The sequence below is a fragment of the Pteropus alecto genome, unplaced genomic scaffold (genome assembly GCF_000325575.1).
Source record: "Pteropus alecto unplaced genomic scaffold, ASM32557v1 scaffold8, whole genome shotgun sequence".
Classification (NCBI taxonomy): domain Eukaryota; kingdom Metazoa; phylum Chordata; class Mammalia; order Chiroptera; family Pteropodidae; genus Pteropus; species Pteropus alecto.
Window position 1 is genome coordinate 14,725,486 of NW_006494609.1, and position 19,933 is coordinate 14,745,418.

Below are 19,933 nucleotides of genomic sequence, written 5' to 3' on the forward strand. Positions count from 1 at the left end.
CTTTTTCTTAATCTTGCCTCTCAATTAGCCATATATGGTTATAAAATATATGAGTCAAGATTTATGACGGCATGAAAAACTACATACAATAAAATCAGTAAGGGAAGAAAGGCAGGGCTGAGTTGGTTTTCTCCCTGAAATTGGTATAGAGAATTCACACATAAGTTTTTTCTTAGATCTACTTCTATTTTACTCCTAATACCAAGAGTCTTTTCATTTAACGTTTTCATATGAAGTCCTTTTTAGTTTTATTGATGTGACTAAATGAAAACTTTGTGAATTTTAAAGTGCGTTTCACTATACACTAATAGCCTGCATACAAATGAACCGAGGCAAACTTAGCATCAAATGCTATCTTTCCTGGTGGGGTGAAGATGAAGATGCTTGACAAGACGGCTCTGCTGAGTGTCTTTTGAGCTCTTCTTAAAAGCCCATTCTAGATCATTCAGGGAGGCTCATCGACGGATAGATCAGACTTCTCCTTCCCTTCTCTTCATCTGCCTGACATTTTACCCATTTCATTTTCTGTCAAGTCCTCCGGAAGAGAAGGCAAAGAAAATATATTAAAATGAAACCCATCGATTTTCAATATTCGCAATGAGTCAATTACATCATCAATCATTAGGGTGTACTGACTGCTTTCCTGGATCATTTTCCATTAGCAATGACGTCTTTTCAGTCTATACAACTAGGATGCACAGTTTTAAAAATGACTTGAAGAGCTAAGTTACACATTTCCAAATATATTCGACATAACTATAGATACAAATGGACATTTTCTTACTTATTAGAACTCTGTGCCCGATGGAATCTCATTGTGTGAATCAGCTACAGTTTGGTAATACTTCACACAAGCCTTCCCACCATTACCAGGAATGACTGAAAGCCAGGAGCATAACCGACTCAATGGGAATCATACAGCCATTTGGGCCACTGAAAAGTATAAAAAAGTTATTTCCAACAACCACTGGGGACAAAAATGTGAACAGGATAATACGGTATTTTGAAAATACTTTAATATTTGCCATTTTTGTTGCCTGTGCTATTAATATATACATTGATTTAGTAATAAATATACTACTATTACATAGAGTGCAATATTTTTAGTATTCATAACTGGTTGAAATTAATGCTGCTATTATCTCGAAAAAGGAATAAATAAATATCATGCCCAAATTCCAAACTAATGCGCCAGAGGTTAACATTAACAAGAACTATAAAACAAACATGTTGGGCATTATCTTTTTAAGCATGATTCCTGTAAACATAGCAAAGATCATTTTTCTCAGTCCTGACATTTCATGTGATGGCTTTAAAAGAAAATATAACATACAAATCCTATAGCTTCTTTTTTTGCATAGGGAATGAATTAATCATATTTTAAAATGCAGCAGTCTTTCAGTGAAATGTCTTCATCACATAGCACTTATTTTCTGTATGAATTCAGAACTTTTGAGCAATAAAAGTGCTCTGCATAAGTTTATAAAATATGCCTCTTGGATTTAAAACTTAACAGAAAAATTTCAAAACAAGTCATAGTCATGATTCTAAGCTATTATGTACATAATACCTGACTACAGGAGGGAAGGCCTCTCTGTAGCACACACAGTGTACAAAGATGAAGCACAGTGTTTAATAGAATTTCCCTTTCGGTTTTCCTCACATCATGCCTAAGCGGCTAAGATGATGTTACACCACACAGCCCATCCGACTTGTTGCAAACAAAGTAGAATGGGGGATGTGAGGACAAATTTAAAGTAGATAATGGAAAAAAAAATGGCAAAAATACAGTACATATATGCTTTAAACAGTGCACTTTATAAAATAGTTTGCTTTATTCATATTCCTTTATAAAGTGCAATATTACTTAAAACAGAGACATGTACCTTGATGTTTTGCAATAACCATTAAAACAAATTGCCAGGAAAGAGCAGTGCAAACTTAAAAACACATGTAGCTTAGCATGCATCTCAGAGGGCTCCCAGACAGAGAGCCTGGGCCCGTAAGTTCTTATATCTTTTCTTTCACTTTTAAGGAAAAGGTTAACAATAGCAGGTTATCATCACATGAAACCATAAAATAAAAACAATAAGTTAAAATCTTCTCTCAAGAAGTATATGCCACACATAAAATTCATTACATAATCTTTTTGAAAACAGACATTTCCCTCTGATAAATCACTGTTCAAAGGGTGCAAATCTCTTTAAAACCCACATTATCCACAAGGCGGAGCAAAGGTGTCATCATCACAGTAGGAGCAACTCGTCGGCAGACGTTGGAAACACCTGTGACTTACTTGGTAAGCAGTTCAAATCCATCCAGACCCTAATCCTGCTCTTTCGCGAACAGTCCCGCTGGCTTCACGCTAGGTCGCCGAACAGTGTAACGTGTGCTTTGTTCACAGTAACATTCTTTGCCCAGTGCTTTTGGACAAGGATAACCAATTGGGTTTTCCTGAAAAAAATTCCCTAGGAGGCAGATTCCAATGAGACCCACGGGACATATTCTTAAAAAAAAAAAGCACACGACATGGCCTCGGGCATACGCGGACGGGCCCGAGGGTGCAGTGACTCGCCAGGTGCGGCCCTACCATTCCCGTGCGGTTCAGTCCGAGAACTGGAAAAGCGTCTCTGGGGTGCTGCCGTCAGAGGGTGGCTCCTGCAGTGTCTTTGTAGGGGTCGTTTTGCCGTGAGAGTGAGAGGAGGAAGAGTGGGAACTCTCGCTGGAGCTGCTGCGCGTCTCCGTGCTGGTGCTGGTCTTCTTCATTTTCCTTCTCTTGGCCAGAGGGGCCTTATCGACGTTCTGAAGGCAAAAGCCCTCTCTCTTGTATTTGTTAAAGGCCTAGGAGAGAGACAAGGGGACCTGGTGAAGGCAGAAGCGTTGACTTTTTCTTGGCAGCTATGACTCAGAGCAGAAGACAACTTTCGGTCAGCAACCATAGCTCCAAGTTGTTTTGGGAACAAAGCCCTAAAAATCATTATGATATTCAAACCTCTCGGCGGGATACAGAAGTTCACGGGGAAGGATTTCAGAGGGCTCTGTTTAATCAAACCAGCTAGGCTGTCCAGGAGGCATGATTCTAACACATCTTCTGAAGAAGTTAATGCTACGTCTCAAAGAAACACTGACTGACGGGGCATTGCTGAAGACTATCAGCAGTCTAACCCCCGCTTCCTCCCCGCTGTTGCTTTTACTAGTTCTGTGTCTGAGATTTAAAATTCTGACCACAGAGTCCCCAGAAAAACAGAGATTTATCCATTATGGGTCCCTGTTCTCCATATCCGAGCCAATGGAATTCGGGTGTCTCTTGGCCACTGAATATGTACTGAGAGGATTCGCCTTGCAAACCCCAGGCTGGCCCTCTTCTCCTCACAGTAGCCTGTCTGTACTTAGACTCAGGCTCAGGCATCGCTGCGGTTGCCCCTGACAACCTTGTATCATGTGTCATTGAGAAGATTTGGATCATCTGCTATAAATTCTTGCAGTTAATCTCTTCACACCTCACCATATCCTAGTTCATTAATTTTTTAATCCATTTCTGCAGCTGAAGAGGAAACATTATCACTTCTTTCTTAAGATAATCCCTTCAGAGGTAACTTTACTTCTCCCTAACTCATCTAGCTCCTCAGACAGTTATCTTAGTGCATTTGTATCTGCTCAGCACAAATGTGCAGAATCTCCAGTTACTGCTATGTAGTCTCAGCCTTACAAATATACAATCTATAATTAATGCCGAGTAATGTACTTCTGATCCCTCACAATCTCTAGAATATATTAGGCACAAAATGGCTGTTGAATGAACAGATGTTTACATATGCTTTAGTTCCTAATGTTATTTATAGTTTTTAAAAAAATCATTTAGCTTGAGAGCAAAATTCTAATGTTATGCACATTGTTTTCATTACCTACAGAAAATCTTCAACTGTTCAAATATCAGACTACTGCCTCATCTCACAAGCTCATTCTACATGTCAAATGACTATATTGTGGGTTAACAGTGACTCTGGTCCCCCATGCACGTTCTGCTTATAAATGTGTCACTAAGAGTGTCTCTGAGGTTACAGAGTGAGAACATGAGTCCCTTTCCAACGGCCCTGTGCTTGCAGAGCCACGGCCTTACATGGAAGGTCGCTTTCACACAGGTGTGCACAGCAGCTCCTGAAGATCCTAGAATGTCGGGAGTCATCAGAGGGTTTGAGGACAGCTGGCTGCCATCTTGAAGCCATTCATTGTATCTCAAGCCAGACATTTTAAGCCTTTTATTTGGATCAACGGTGAGAAGTCCTGTGGGAATAAATATTTTTATTTTATGATTTGTTGTTTCAAACATAGTTTAAAATCAACCGCAGGCATAATTTCTCAATTATGTTCACATGACATGATTTCTATATGGTTTCTGTAAGGCTTCAACTTTCTACAAAGTAATCACCTTTTCATATGCATTTCAACCCCCTAGTGAATACTGGATGCTAACGATAAAGGCCACTACAGCCTTTTTCTAGGAGGCTGAAGCCTGATTTCTCAATCAGTTGGAACAATGACTCCCACTGGTGACTGTGTAAACTGCAAATGAAGACAGAGTACCTAGACTCACTTTGTCCACGTACGAACGCCTCCTACAAGCCAGGGAGTGCAGTAGGGCACTACAGAAATGGAGACGGACACTCAAAGAGAAGCTATGAGGAGATGCACAGACAACACCCCAGCTATTACACCACAGGGGACAGGGGCAATAGCAAAATCCACGTGCACAGTGTGCTGGTGCGCCCAGGGGATGGGCTCAGCCTAGGGAGTGTGGGCGCCCTGGGAGGCTTCCAGAAGAGGGATTCTGGGGGATGAGCAGAAGCGGGCTCGATGCCCGGGGACTAAGAAGAGCATGTGTCAGGCACAGAGGCAACCACGAGCTCTGCGCACCTGAGGAATTCAAGCGGGTGACACGAAGCAGAAGCAGGCAGGGCCAGGTCATGAAGGGCGGGGTTCTGAACGCGCCCCTACGCATTTGGGACTGAAGTTAATGGATTCTCCGAAGGATGTTAACAGAGAGGCACGACCATGTTTGGATACTGGGAAGGGTGCTCGGCTGATCGATTACAGACAGGTAAAGTCAGAGGAAGTGAGACAAACTGAAAGGATGTTGTAAGATTTCAGAAGAGTAATGATGACAAAACCTAAGGCAGTAGCCATGTGAATGGGGTCGGGGACGGCTTAGGAGGGATGCTGAGCCTGCAGGACCGAGTGGCCGGCTATAGAAAGCAAGGAAGGCAGGGAGCTAGGATGGTGCCTGGCTTCCTGTTTGGTGACCTGGCTTCTTGGCAGTGCTAAGGAGGGAGGTGGGAGCAGGCACGTATTTGCGGGGAAGGAGAGTAACAAATTATAGGGCGTAAGACTGGGATGCTGGTGGATCTAAGTGCTAATTCAGTGGTGACAAGATTACTGAGGGGAACGTTCCAATAAGAAGAAAAGGAGGCTCAACAGAGTAGCCAGGAACCCTTTTAAAACCCAGGTGGGTTCCTTAAGTAACAAATATATGTGTAATGGGCATGATTCTACTTCAGTCACTACACATCACATAAATTGCCAAATTTCTTCGGATTCTTACCTTGGATCAAATCTTTAGCCTCTTGGGATACATTCTTCCAGGCTTCTCCTTCAAAGGAGAAATCTCCCTTTTTAATTTTCTTCATGATTTCCACCGCGCTGGTACACGTCAAACTTCTGTCATGAGACTGGAATGGAACCTGCCCTGACAACATTGTATACTACCGAGAGGGGAAAAGAAGCAAACAGGATGTTTTGATTGCATGTTTCAGCGGCATAATTTACCAAATAGGACAATTAGCATTACTGGGTTTAAAAAGAGTACGTGACTTCTATCACTGAAACAACCAACACACTTCGAAGACTTGTAAATAAAGAGGAGCTCTGACTCCGGGAGGTGAACACACAACGCAATATACGCAAATGATGTATTATTGAATTGTACACTAGAAACCTATCTAGCTCTATTAACCAATGTCACCCCCAATAAATTTAATTAAAATAAAAAAGAGGAATGGCTTATTATGACATGAAGATTTTAAATGATGTTTATAACTATATTCAGAACAAGAAGGATAAAAAAGGGAGTAGTTTTACCTTCAGAATTTGTATCTAATTCCAAATATCCTTTGCCTAGCACATTAACTATGGTTAAGGACTTTTTAAAAATTGTAGTTAGGACTTCTTTCTTTTGTTTGTAACCAATGGCCGACGTACTGGTGCTGGGTCCCCATAAGCAGATTCTGCAGGTGCATGGCCCACTTACAGAATTCATGTTTCTGTCTCTGCAGACTTAGGGTCTCCTCAGTTAGAGGCTCTGGTTCCATGAACTCAAGTGACCAGCTGCACTTGATAACAGGTGGCACCCAGCAGTGCGCCCTCTGCTCTCCCTCTCTCCTTGCTGTTTCTCTGGGATTTTGCTCCTTAGGGACCTGATAAAACATACACTTTAGCTTCGTGTTCTGCTTTCTGGGGAACCCAGACTAGAATATTTTTCTGTTGCTGATGAATATCTGACTTATTTCCAGTGTGGAACATTTTGAAACATGCTGCTATATACCTTCGTGTCTATGTCGTTTAGCACGTAACAACATACATTTCTGTTGGGTATATGTCTGAGGATGGATCTGCTGAGTCGTTTGGTCTGTATATGATTAGTAGCTATGCCAGAGTCTCCCAAAATCTGCTCTGTGTCTTAATCCTACCCCACTTCCTAACACATACATACGTGGCTAAATATAAGTAACCTTTACAAGTAGTATGGTTTTCTTGCTTTCTAATGTGTAATCATGCAACAGGCTTTTGGGTGGAAAAACGAATTCTCTATCACTGGAGGTATTTAAAGAAAGCTGGTGATCAGGGACTTTATAGAAGAGATTCCTTCTCTGGAAGACATAGAATTAAACAAACTTTAGGCTCCTCTCAACTCCAAGATTTTATAAATTTAGCTGACTATCCAGGAATCAACTTCTGTTAATAATAATTATGTGTCTACAAATTGATTGCAAATGGTTTGGCAAAAAAGCATCTATATCCATAAAGATGTATATGACACTCCATGATTATATCTCTCTCTCTCTGTGTCCACATATATTATATCTACATATGTATGTGTATGTACACATATACACATACATACATACACATATGTGTGTGCCCACAAGAGAGAATTAGGATTAAAAAGCAAATGTGGTAAAATCTTAGATGTTTATTCACAGTTATTATTCTCTCAAGTTTTCTCTAGGTCTAAAATTTTCAAAATAAAATTTTAGGAAAAAAGTGAAAAATAAGGTCTCCTGAATAACAAACGCTTGGAAGAAATATGTTTTAAGTGAAATTATGTATCACCCCATAGGTGTGTCACATATAATCACAGAGTATCATATAATCCTATTACATTTTCTAAACAGTGTGTTATGGACTGAATGTCTGTGTGCTTCCAAAATTCACACGCTGAAGACCCAGCCCTCATGTGACTGTATGTGGAGACAGGGTCCTCATGGAGATTATTTAAGTTAAACGTGGTCATAAGGGTGGGGCTCTGACTGAACAGGATTAGTGTCCTTACAAAAAGAGACACCAGAGAGCTTGCTCACTCTCTCTCAGCACATGCACTGAGGTAAGGCCATACGAAGACATGACAAGCTGGTGGCTGTAATCAATCCAAGGAGAAAGCCCTCAGCAGACAGACACTGACCATGCTGGACCTTGATACTGGACTTCCTAGCCTCCGGAACTGTGAGATAATAGATTTCTGTTGTTGAGACCACCCAGTCTGTAGTATTTTGTCATGGCAGCCTGGGCAGACTAAGACAGTGTATAAGCTCAAATTTAATTAAAGTCCTGTGTGCTTCTGATGGAGATTACACAACCATGAGGTAGACTGGGTTGTAATCAAAGCCCCATGATATTATGTGATACATCTTCCTGAAGTATTTGTTTTATTCTGTGGGGTTAACATAAATTATTTTCATATTAAAATATCCACATTCACATTTATTGAATACAACATGCAAAGGGGCCATAGATTTCTAAGGCAAATCAGGAGACTCCATGTAAATTCTGTGTTTGCTATGGGATAATTCAAGTTTTGTATCTAGATTCTCTGGAGATACTCATTCGATTATGTGGAAATGTTTGCAGAGCACTCTTTCTGATAGTTTAATGCAGGTGTTAAATTTATCTTTCATCTGTATTTCATTATATATCTCTAAAAGGCAAGGGCTTTTAAAAACCACAACCATAATGCCATTAACACATCTAAAAAAATTAGCAGTAAATCCTTTCTATCATTCAATACCCAATAAATAGTCAAATTTCCCCATTTGTGTTATATACCTTGTATACTACAATTATATCTGTGTGACTTAGATTTAGTTTGAATTTAATAAATAGAATTGAAACGAGAATTTCTTTGAATCAGAGTTCAAGTGAGATACAAACATTGTCTTTTAATCTACAGATTCCCGCACTATTTTTTCTTACAATTTATTTGCTGAAGAAACTGGGCCGTTTGCCCCGTAGGTCTTCATACAGTCTGGAGATTGTGATTGTACTCCTGTGGAATCATTTAACTTGTTCTTTTTACTGTTTCTCCTAAAAACCTGACATATCTAGAGAGAAGCACAGCTACTGTCCACACCATTACACAAAGTCATTTCCATAGGTACAGCATTCGGAAATTCTAAAACGCCGTTGGCATGTCTAAGAAGACTCTTCTAAATCTTAAAAAGCATGATGGTTATAAATGGCCTATATTTAAAGTAAGGGCTCTTTTACAAGGAGTAATCTTATAATATTATTAAATTGAAAGGCTCTTTTTTATCTAGACATTTTTTAGGAAGAGTGCTACTAATGAAAATGTAATCAGTTCAAGTCCTTAAAACCCACAAAGCTATACAAGTTAGTTGTTCATTTTTATTTTAAAAATCTTATTCATAAATATGTAATTTTAGTTTAAAAATGATAAAAGATGACTTAAAATTACTGAAATGAAAACTATATAAAGCTTAAAGAGGACCCATCCTGCAGAGACACCTGGCCAGCCACTGGGGAAAGCAAACTGACATGAAAATAAATCCCAGATGGAATGCAGATTAAAGTACAAAAATAAAATTCTAGAGGAAAATGTAGGAGAATGTTTTTATCTTGGGTTGGGGTAAGGGTAGAGTGACAATCTAACATCAAAGCCAGGTACAATAAAGGAACAGACTGACATATCTTACTACATAGAAATAAAAAGTTTACTATTTAAATCCTTCTAAAAATAAAATTAAAATCCCATGTGTTCATGGGATAAATAAAGTGTTCAAACGAATGACAAACCAGAAAAAACATTTCCAATATTAATGGCAGACAAAGGATTAAAATCCTCAACAGAGCTTTAACATTTAATAAGAAAAATTTCCCCATAGGAAAGTGGGCAAAGCTCATAAACAGCAATTTGTAAAAGAAAAAATACAAATGTCCAAATACCTGAAAAGATGCTTAGACTGAATATTCATCAAAGAAACGCATGTAAATACTAACAGAAGTAGGAAATAATTTAACATTGAAATTGATAGTATTCAGTGTATTTGTATACAGTTCATGAGAATATGATCTGATAAACCTTCAAGAAAGAAATCTAGGCAAATTTTCACATTATATCTAATATGTCAAAATAAAGATGTATATACTCTCCTCCTAGAAATCTAATCTAAAGAAATACACATGCGGTCCCTAAGAGACACATGTGAGCACATATATAAAAAAATATTCATTTGTATAGTTTATAATTAGTGAAAAACTGGAAAATGCTAACTGCTTGTTAGTAAAGAAATGGTTAAACAGTTTGGAGATTCGAACTACATGTATAATATAATCTCACTTGTTAAAAACCCCCAATATAAATGGATGTAGACAGAAAAAGCTGTGGAAAGACATAAAGCATGTGAAACATGGTGGGGGCAGGGGCGTTAGAGGGAGAGGAAGAGCTTGCATGGCACCATCTCTACGTGATGAGATTACGCGTGATTTCACTCTGTTCCTTCTATCCTTCTGTATTGTCTGAAAATTTCTCCCTAAGATTATGCATTACAAATTATATGCAGAACAAGTCATGCTATATTGAGAAAAGACATGCCAAGATTTCAAGCTTTAATATTCTCTTCTGATCATGGGCGCCATGGACAGTTTGTGAAAACTATGCTTACCATGATTACTGTAAGTTACTATAAATATTTCTAATTTTATCCATTGGTTTGTTAATTTATCCTGAATGATATTCTTTAATCACATTTTCCCATTTGAAAACCTCAAAGAATATATTTTTTAATGTTTTCCAATTAAGTCACTTTGCTATTTTCACATTATATCTAATATGCATCTTTTGAAAATAGACTACTGATTATTTTTAAAAAAAACTATATAACTCTTTTATTCACATAAAACGTAGCTGCCTCGAATATTTCAAAATGAACAAAAATCAAAATTCCTGCCTTTTGACCAAGGTAAATTTTGAAAAGGGGAATTAGTGTCCTGTCAGGCCTACAACTGGTTGTACAGAAAAGAAACCGACTTTGACGAGGTTTAATGACCACCGAAATGAACTCACCAAAATGACGCCCAAGCTCCAGAGGTCGCAGGACTCGTCGTAGCCATTGTGGTTCAGGAGCTCAGGCGCAGCATAATGAAGAGTGAAGCACGGCGTCTTGAGGGGCTGGTTATCGGGCGGCTTTAGGCGTGCAAACCCGAAATCAATGACTTTAATTTCCAAATTGTCATTTTCATCAGTGAACAATAAATTCTGCAAGACACAAACCCTTAAATTAGTCTCTCACTGAAATGTCATGGGACTTGGCGATGCCGTTTATGTAAATTATCTGCATACTGATACTGGTCCACGCACAGTGAGGGTCTGATGGGGGGTCTGGGAGCTGGACATCAGTGTCCCGGTGCTCTCTGCGTTGTACTTGTTTGTGCTGTTTCAATTTTACAGGGTAATGTGCGACAGTTTGTCGACAGCACCATGCCCTGTCTGATGTCAGAGCCTTTGTCTATGCTTTTCCAGAACTCTGACATCCTCCATCAACCTTTCCCTTCCAAGCTGGCCATGTGCACCTGCTCCTCATTCAGAGATACCACCTAACGGTGTCACCAGACTGAAGTCAGGACTTCTTAACTTTCTTCTAGCATTATTCACTCTTCCTTCCTGGCACTTATCACCTCTACATAGTTAGTCCACCGTCTTCGTCCCCATTGGACTATAATTCCATCAGGGTGAGGACTGTGTGCCCAGCTCAGTCAGGACTTCGATCCCGAGGGCCTGGCACAGTCACGTAGTAGGTGCTTTGATAAATATTTGTCCATCAAATAAAATCAGAAATAAAAATTATGTAAGATCCAGTAGAGCCTATCAAAGAAGACATAGATATACACTACATTTTGGAACTGTTTTCTCCAAAACAGTTAATACTTACACATTTTTTGATGCTTATGGATACTATACCTCAATTATTCAGAAAACATTATTACTTTGAACTATTCATCCACCAAGGCTTCTCAATCACTAAGGTTTTACTGTACTACTTTTTAAACTTATTACATCCTGAATAAATGCTAACGGTACTAATGCACGAATCATTCTTATCAGTACATGAAGCTAGTATCCGCAGCAAATGAACCTGATTATATTGTCTTTAGACATCCTTGCAAAAAACTGTCATGCCTTTAATGTTCGTTAAAGCATTCCCTAGCTCTGCAACATCATTTGTTTTAATATAATTCTAACTGAAATAAAAGACATCACAGAACACTTCATTGATACAAAGAGGAAAAATCTTCTAAGCCTTCCATTCAAAAGTTAAAAATAAGTAAAGTGGGAGGAAAGAAAAGCAAAAACTGAAAAGTTAAAAAAAATTTTCTATCATACAATGCTTAATTCTGAATTTGCGATGAAATTAAAATGTGGATATAATTAAATACAGAACTTCACCACAACGGAAGTTACAGGTGAGGTTCGTGGACATGTACTTGGGAGGCGTCTTTTCAGCAAATGACTCCAGAGCTTCTCCACAGGACAGGCACTGTGCTACACACAGAGCAGTGAGTGAAGCACACCTGGTCCCTGCCATCGGCGAGCCTACTAAATCTTTGGAAACTACTCCAGTTTATTCTGTATTAAGACTGGCAATAGACTTCCTTGATCTTAGATCCTGAAGGGGAGGGTGTGGCACTCCCCGCTCCCTTCGTGGCGCTGGGCGTCAAAGGCCAGGAATGATAGGGAACAACTATTCAATTTTCTTTCGACCTCGTCTCGAGTTCTGCCTGAAACTAATTTGATATAATTTTTAGTAATCTTTCAAGAGTATGGAGACCAGATTGAAAAATACAAAACAGTCTACTAAGAATGTCAGCCAGCCTCTAAATTTTTCTGATTCTCACCTAGAGTTTAAGATTTTGCGTATTCAGAAAATAAATGCCACATAAATATCTACCAAAAGATATATAATCAGATCTTATACGCTACATCCTTGAGAAAGGTATTAAATTTTCAGTTTGGAAATAATATATTCTGCCATTTAAAAGTCAAAGTGAAACTATTTTATATGAATATGTTAGTACAAAGATACATTTTCATTTTTCCAAAAAAATTTTGATTTACAACTATAATTATAGTAGAATGGCCTAAATATTCTTGTAATTCTTCATTCCAAATGACTATTTGAAAGAAGAATTTTATAATAAGAAGAATTAAGCTACATAAGTACCTTTTTATCAGTGAAATAGGTAGGCAAACTTAAGTTCTGCTTGAGAGGACAGTTGTATCATTTGAGACTCATGAGATGACAGATGGCCAGTGATTAAAGAATAAAACACGTGAAAATGAATTCTATACAGTCATGGAACAGATCTTTTCAATTAAAAAAATTTCATGCTTGTTCCTTGTCTATCAAGAAAACATTTAAGTGGTGTGCTTTCACATTTAAAAGCAGACAGCTAATCTCCAATGTAAAGAGCACCATATTTCTAGTGGGCGTTATGTAGGAGAGTGAGAACTGTGATGGAAGCAGAGGGGTAGCTATCACAATTGCAAGTTCATAAAACACAATTCACTTTTGATTAATTGCTAGTAATGTGAATAACAGTAATCGAAAGCACAGACAGAAGTTCACTTCAGGGATCAGTCAATTATATTCGAATGCACAGAATTCCATTTTATAAACACCCTTTTTTTCCTACCGATGGTCCAAGATACTTAAATAAAAGGCAAAAATGGTTCTCTTTGAGAAATACTCTTCTATGGTCTAACACAAAAAATAAACACCAAGTAAATCATTATTTTAAATATACTTGAAAACGCATTATAATCCCATGGTTGTTAAAAATGATGCTCTGTTTTGAAGAAGAAATATGTATAATTTTGCTTATGGTAAAGGATGATTCACTGTTATTCTTTTATCAATTACTGGGTTTTGTTTTTTAATTTTCATTGTTATTTTGATAATTTTCTAAAAGGGAGGAATTTTCATATTTTTGATACTAAAAAGGGATCATTCTAGAGTTAGAACCTTCTTTATTAACCCTTGCAAAGAAAAAATGTATAAAAAGCTGCTACTTCTGCATTGCTACACAGTTCTATAAATATTATAGTACAGGAATAAAAGAAAGCATATATAAGGATGGCAAAACTAATTAAAGACAATTCTTAACATTTAAATATTTAGAGCTATGTACATTTCTATTCCTGAGCTCACCAATTTGATTACAAATGTGAAAAACAAGCTTTCGAAATACTTCATTAAAAAAACCTAAAATGGTATACATATAGAAGTGATATTATTTTGTTATAAAAATGTCCATTGCTATTTTTAGTCCACAACTGTTGCATAAAGTATTTCCTCCATAAAAGGCTCTCACACTTACAAATATAACCTCGAGATGATCAGCTGGCAAAAAAAAGAAAGAAAAAAAAGCAAATTTATTTTAGACTGAAATAGAAAAGAAAAAAAACCCAAGGAACACGATATTTGCAAGTATCTATTTAGCAGAAAGGCCTGAAAGTTAAAAAAAAAAAAAAAAAGCCTACACAGATTTGGGGGCTGTTTACTGATGGCACAAGGGAACCTGTTCCTTTCTACCTCGGGTTTCAGGTCCCTGTGCACCACTCCGACGTCGTGCATGTGGCTCACGGCCGAAACGAGCTTCCGCATGATGTAGCTGGCTTCGGTCTCGCTGAAGTGTTTCTTTTTCTTAATGCGTTCAAACAGCTCCCCTCCGTTCAGAAGCTCCATCACCAGAAAAGTGTGAAGCTGGAAAAGGAGGAAAAATAATGTGAAGGGCCTTCGTGATGAGAGCTTATTAACATATGAAACATTTACTGAATATTAACTATTACCAACACATTTAAATAATCAACAGCGATCCCAGTATTTTAGTGGAAAGAGCTGAAGGATAATGTGGCTTTTTTAGAATTCTATTTCGGTAATGGAAAATTTCAAGTACTGCAGCGATATCTTTATATATCCTTTCCTTGACTAATTCTTTCATGTGATTTTTATTCCAACCCTCTCTGTCAAGTTTACATATCTTTCTTTTTAAAGTGTGACCTAGCGCTGATAATAATGTGAAACTGATTGCTTTAAATAATATAGATTACTGATGGAGTATGAGCAACTGCTCACGGGGAGACCTGGCACACTCGCTTAATGGCAGACTTACTTTTTAAAAAAGGCATCTTTTGGTGATATCACTTTATATCTCCTTTTAGGGCTCAACAGATGAGTTTTGGGGTTCCTGTTAATACCCATGGCAAATACCCATAATTCACTGTGGGGTTTTAAAAAAATAATTGCTTTTGATCCCAAAGGTATTATCTTAAATAGTATAAACAATTATATGCTTACTGTGCTTTGCATACATTTCTATAAAGAAAATAACATAGGAGGTGTTGAAAAGCAAAGGAATTATATTAGCTCTTAAATGAACAGAAATGGTTTAAAAAAGTATAGAGCTAGAGAGAAGATAATCAGGGGAATCGTTTCATAAACTATATAAATGTCTAACCAAGGTACTGTATACTTGAAACTGATAAAATAAAATGCTAAAAAGAAAAAAAAATTGTTGGCTGACCCAACAAAAAATCTACAAAGATCAGATCGGGGGCAAAAAAAAAGATAACAAATCAATATTCAGATTCAGGTGCTATGCATCATAGCACCAACGTCCCTCAACAAACAAAATATGTTGCCCTTTGATTCAGCAAAATCCAGAAAAACTGCTTCATAAAAAAGACAATTATAAATACATCATCCTGCACATATTGTACAAATTATAAAAGATGAACAACCCTTCTAATAAGAGAGCTGTTCCCGGGCTACTAGATATCAAGCCAATATGAGTTTCTATATCAGACAAATCAAGTCGAAGCTGAAGGTCTGCTGCCTAAAAGAGAAGAAGGAGGGCAGTACCAGCAACAGTTTAACAGACAGGTTTCAGAGTCAAAGCTGATCTGAATGCCAGTCTGCTACTTACTTAGGACCTTTGAGGTGCTGCTCCACCTCTATGCACGTTAGGGCCCTTACCAAGAAAATGCAGATGACAACGGGAAAACATATACACGGGAGCTTGAGTAAAGGCCCTTCAAAGATGCCCATATCCTACTGCCCAGAACCCGTGGATGTTACCTTATACGGTAAAGGGACTTTGCAGATGTGATTAAGGAACTGGAGATGGGGAGAGTATCTCCATTACCCATCAGAGTCAGCAGTATGAGATGGGTCTATGGAAACAAGAGTCTAGACTGATGCATGGGAGGATCAGAATGTGGGCGGTCTCTAAGAGGCTAATAAAGGCAAGCGAACAGACTGTCCCTTCAGGCATCCAGGAGGAACCAGCCCTGCTGACACCCCTGACTTTACACCAGTGGGACTGATATTGTACTTCTGATGACCAGATTGTCAGATACTAAATTTGCATTGTTTTAGGTTTGTGGTAATTTGTTACAGCAGCAATAAGAAACTCGTAGGAGTAGAGAAGTACACAAAATGAGCTAAACTGCTGTACTGTCAAAGGCTGAAAACTCACCCTCAATCCACTTCACCCATTAGAAGACTGTGAACTGGGGATGATCTAGGCAACGGTGTCACCGTCATGGAAAAAACAACCCAAGTATCAACAACTGTATAGCAGAATGATAGTATGTTTATACTAGTACATATACGATTTCGTCGTGAGACAATGTATATTCTAGTAACTCTTGAATGTAGAAATAGCAAATAATAAATTTAACTTGGGACATAAAAAGTTAGGGATGCAGTTCCTGACATCTGACATCAGCCTGAAGGTCAGAGGTCAGATGTCTTTGCTGGGATATAGCTGGGGGAACAACTGGAGTGGGGGAGGGCACAGCTGCAAAACCACAGAGCGGGGTGAAGTCATCCACCAATCCCTTGATTAACGTGTGAATCATCTTCACTGGGAGACTGTCCAGCCCCCGTCAGCCCCTGCAGTGGACAGGGCCTATCTCCACTGTGGTTGAGCAGCCCAAGGAGGTGGAGGTAACAGAGCAGGAAGAGTCCTTGCTACAGAGATTCCTTTTCTGGCTCTGAGAACCAAAGAGCAACAAGACGAGGATATTATTTTTGCTCACCCACCTGATGTGAAAACTGGCTTACGTTCCTGCCTCTTCTAAGGCAGTGGAGCGAAGCAAAAGCTTATTCTGAAGTTGGACTGCTTGGGGTCAGATCCCAGCGTTACTGCTCACGGACTGAGACCTTGTAACTTAACTGCTGTGAGTTTCAGATTCTTGCCTCAGAGAGTTACCATACGGATTGAATAAGAGAACCCACGTGCAGTGTCTGGTGCAGTACCTGGACCACATACGTATGTGACAGTTAGTGGCAGCAGTTACTATAGTTACGCTGCTGCCGCTGTCTGGTTTCACCAGGACGCATCATTCTTGGGCGTAGCACGTGGGTAAATTCTGACGTGGCAGAGCAGTGGGCCTCAGCTAGCCCGTGACAGCAGCACCACACTGAGAGCCCAGCATCAAGATCATGTTTTCCCAACTCGATTTTCACTGACTTGCTATGAGACCCAGGACAAGTCTCATGACCCTTCTGAATCCCAGCTGCTTCTTTGGTAAAGACAGGGTGAACCACATCCATGACTGGTTTTAGCTCTTGTGCCCAGCATGTTGTCTTGAGCAGGGCTGTGTCACCCTGGCCAGTCCCAGGGGTAAAGGTGATCGTACTGGAGTGATTTCTGTCACGGAAGATGGCAGCGCAGGGACTGGAGAGGAGACACAGACCTGACACTATGGTGCTCCTCTCATACCCAAAGTCACATGCTTCTGTGTGAGGCTGCGCTTTGAAAGCAGGACTAGGAGTAGAAGAAGGGACAGCATGACATGCCCTGTGGTCTGAGCTGGAACCGCCACCTGGATAAGAAGATGAAAGGGGGGTACCTTTGCTCTTCTGCTTTCTATTTGTTCTTTCGCTTGCACTAATTAGGCTTCAGGCTCTTTAGAAGTGAAAAGAAAGTTGAAGGCTGGAAATTTCTGGGTCCTGACATGTATGAGCAATTAAGCTAAGGTGGCAACAGCTGACCTGGCAATAAGCACAGAGAAGCTTGCGGCGGCGGCACTGGGCCCCTGCTACTGTCTTCCTCCCACGTCACGCGTGACGACTGCCGAGTGAGAAAAGCAGAGGCGAAGGACGCGTTGATTTGGGGGTGGGTCAGAGTGTGTGTGGAGCGGTTTCTCTGACCCCTGCAGTGGCTGGGTGATGTCCCACGATGTTCCCCACTAACCCAGTAGCACCAACGAAACCGGTGAAAAGGAGAAACCTGAATGTGAATTAGTATGAAAGAAAAAAAGTGCGAGAATACCTGATCATGAAAAACTTCGTGCAATTTCACGATATTGGGGTGTCCTTCGCAGAGTTTCAGAGCTGTTATTTCTTTCTGAGTGTTGGCTTCCATCCTGCAAGATGACACCGTTAGCCTCCACAAACCTCATCGCCAAGTTTTTATCTCGGTATTGCCCCAAGCCTAATTTTTTTTCATTTAGAGTGCATTCAGGATTAAAGTGTCAACGTGTCAGAATGAGGTTTCCATGAAAGTAATGAGTCATATCACCCACCAGAACAAGTAATGCATTATTCTCAAGAAAATGATTATTTATGAGTCAGAAAAAAGCTAATCACGTGAAGACATGGATGCCTTACTTGCCTAACAACTTGGTAATGAGAATATATAATCATGGAGGTGATAATCAGTTACTTAAATAAGCTGGCTCTCAAATTTACCAGTAAATTGCTAAATAATTTCGGAAAAAAGGTATTTCAAATATATAATGAATAGGAATGGCAACGGCTACTGTACTCACTAAGAAGGTCTGATTAAATACCACTGGCACAAGGAAGTGTTCTCATGATAAAGTCAAAAGCATCTCTTACTATGGTTTATGTCTAAAATGGATTACTTTATCAGAAAATACCTATCAGAAGTATAATGAATCAACTGATGAGCCTGAATGACTAAACCTGTGGGCAAAAAGCCTTACAACATACTGTTGATTTCCCTTTAAATAAAAATTTTAATTTACAGAATGCATTGACTAGGATGAATACGCAAGACAGACTGCGAGAAAGGTCATACCTTTTGCTGATTATTTTGACGGCAAATGCTTGGTTACTTTTTTTGTGTATGCACTTTCGACAGATTGAAAAACTTCCTTCTCCCAATGGTTTGTCCTTCAGATCTAGGTCGTAGTGTTGGTAGAATGGCGAGTCCTAATAAGAAACCAGTATCACTTAAGAAAATATTAATAATGCACAAGAGATAAACAAAACTGTAGTGACGTATAATAAATGTGGATGTAAGACATACATAATCTTTTAAAATCCATCTTATTTTAGTTCATTTCCATGTTCATCTACATCATTTACTGAAGACACAAAATTTTCTCTCATTGTGAAAAGGAGCTCATTCAAATTGATGTTGATAATTCCCTAGGGCAAATATTGCTATTTCCATTTATTCATTTCTTAAAATTACATCTTAGTCAAATGGTACGTCTATTACATTTACTGGACTTGAAAATGTTAATTAGCATTTAAACCATAAATATGTCATTTACTTAGCCACATCTATGTACCTTCATCATTGCACTCCTGGCCACATTTGTCGCTCCAGGACGGTCAACTCCCATGTGAAACTGAAAAGGATCTATGACGGCTGCATTACGCTTGAACAGAATAGAAGGCGCCACGAAAGAATAGCCCTAAAAAACAAAAGGAAAGGTGAAGAATAAGGATTTGCAATTTTCCAGTTGAGCACAGACTAGACTGAATCAAGAAAAAATAATAAATGCTCAAATACTTATTAAGATAAATCTAATTTTATTTGTAATCTACAATGTAAGGTTATTTTGAATTAATAGAGAAATGCTTTTCAGAAGGAGATAATGCCATCTTCTGGTAGAATTAAACCAATCCAGAATTAAAGGCAGAAAAATACCTGCACCTTCTTCCACCCCCAAAATCTGACTCATAGCTGTAATTCTTTCGCACGGATGATAAAAATTCATTTATAAACACAACTAACTTCTAAAAGCAGATAGAGTTAAGGTATTAAGCAAAGTGGTCCAAGTGCTACTATTTCCCAAACTAGAAAAAAAAAGCAAGTTTCATTACAGTTTGTTTCTAATTCAGCAATTATCTGACTATTGTATTTCCTTAGACTAATTAAAATTGAGTTTTAGAAAAAGAATAAAATCAAGTGGCAGAATCATGTGCTAAACCAAAAGTGATATAATGATGGATGATTAATCTGTTCAAGCTAGAACATTCACTAGTTCAATGAACATTTTTAAACATCTACTACGTGCCCAGTTAAGTGCTACATATCAGTG

The 19,933-nt window shown here is 38.7% G+C and overlaps 1 protein-coding gene across 1 annotated transcript in view; it reads right to left on the reverse strand.

Annotated features, from left to right (window-relative positions):
- Positions 1-994: 994 nt before the first annotated feature.
- RPS6KA5 (ribosomal protein S6 kinase A5) overlaps positions 995-19,933 on the reverse strand; it is a 96,781-nt gene continuing 77,842 nt past the window's right edge. Inside the window, exons 9-16 of the mRNA XM_015599783.2 lie at positions 19,178-19,303; positions 18,679-18,812; positions 17,908-18,001; positions 14,160-14,330; positions 10,634-10,825; positions 5,600-5,759; positions 4,121-4,284; positions 995-2,841 (exon numbers count right to left, since the gene is read on the reverse strand). Of these exons, the coding sequence (XP_015455269.1) occupies positions 2,605-2,841; positions 4,121-4,284; positions 5,600-5,759; positions 10,634-10,825; positions 14,160-14,330; positions 17,908-18,001; positions 18,679-18,812; positions 19,178-19,303 (1,278 nt within the window). The 3' untranslated portion in view covers positions 995-2,604. The remainder of the gene's footprint in view (positions 2,842-4,120; positions 4,285-5,599; positions 5,760-10,633; positions 10,826-14,159; positions 14,331-17,907; positions 18,002-18,678; positions 18,813-19,177; positions 19,304-19,933) is intronic.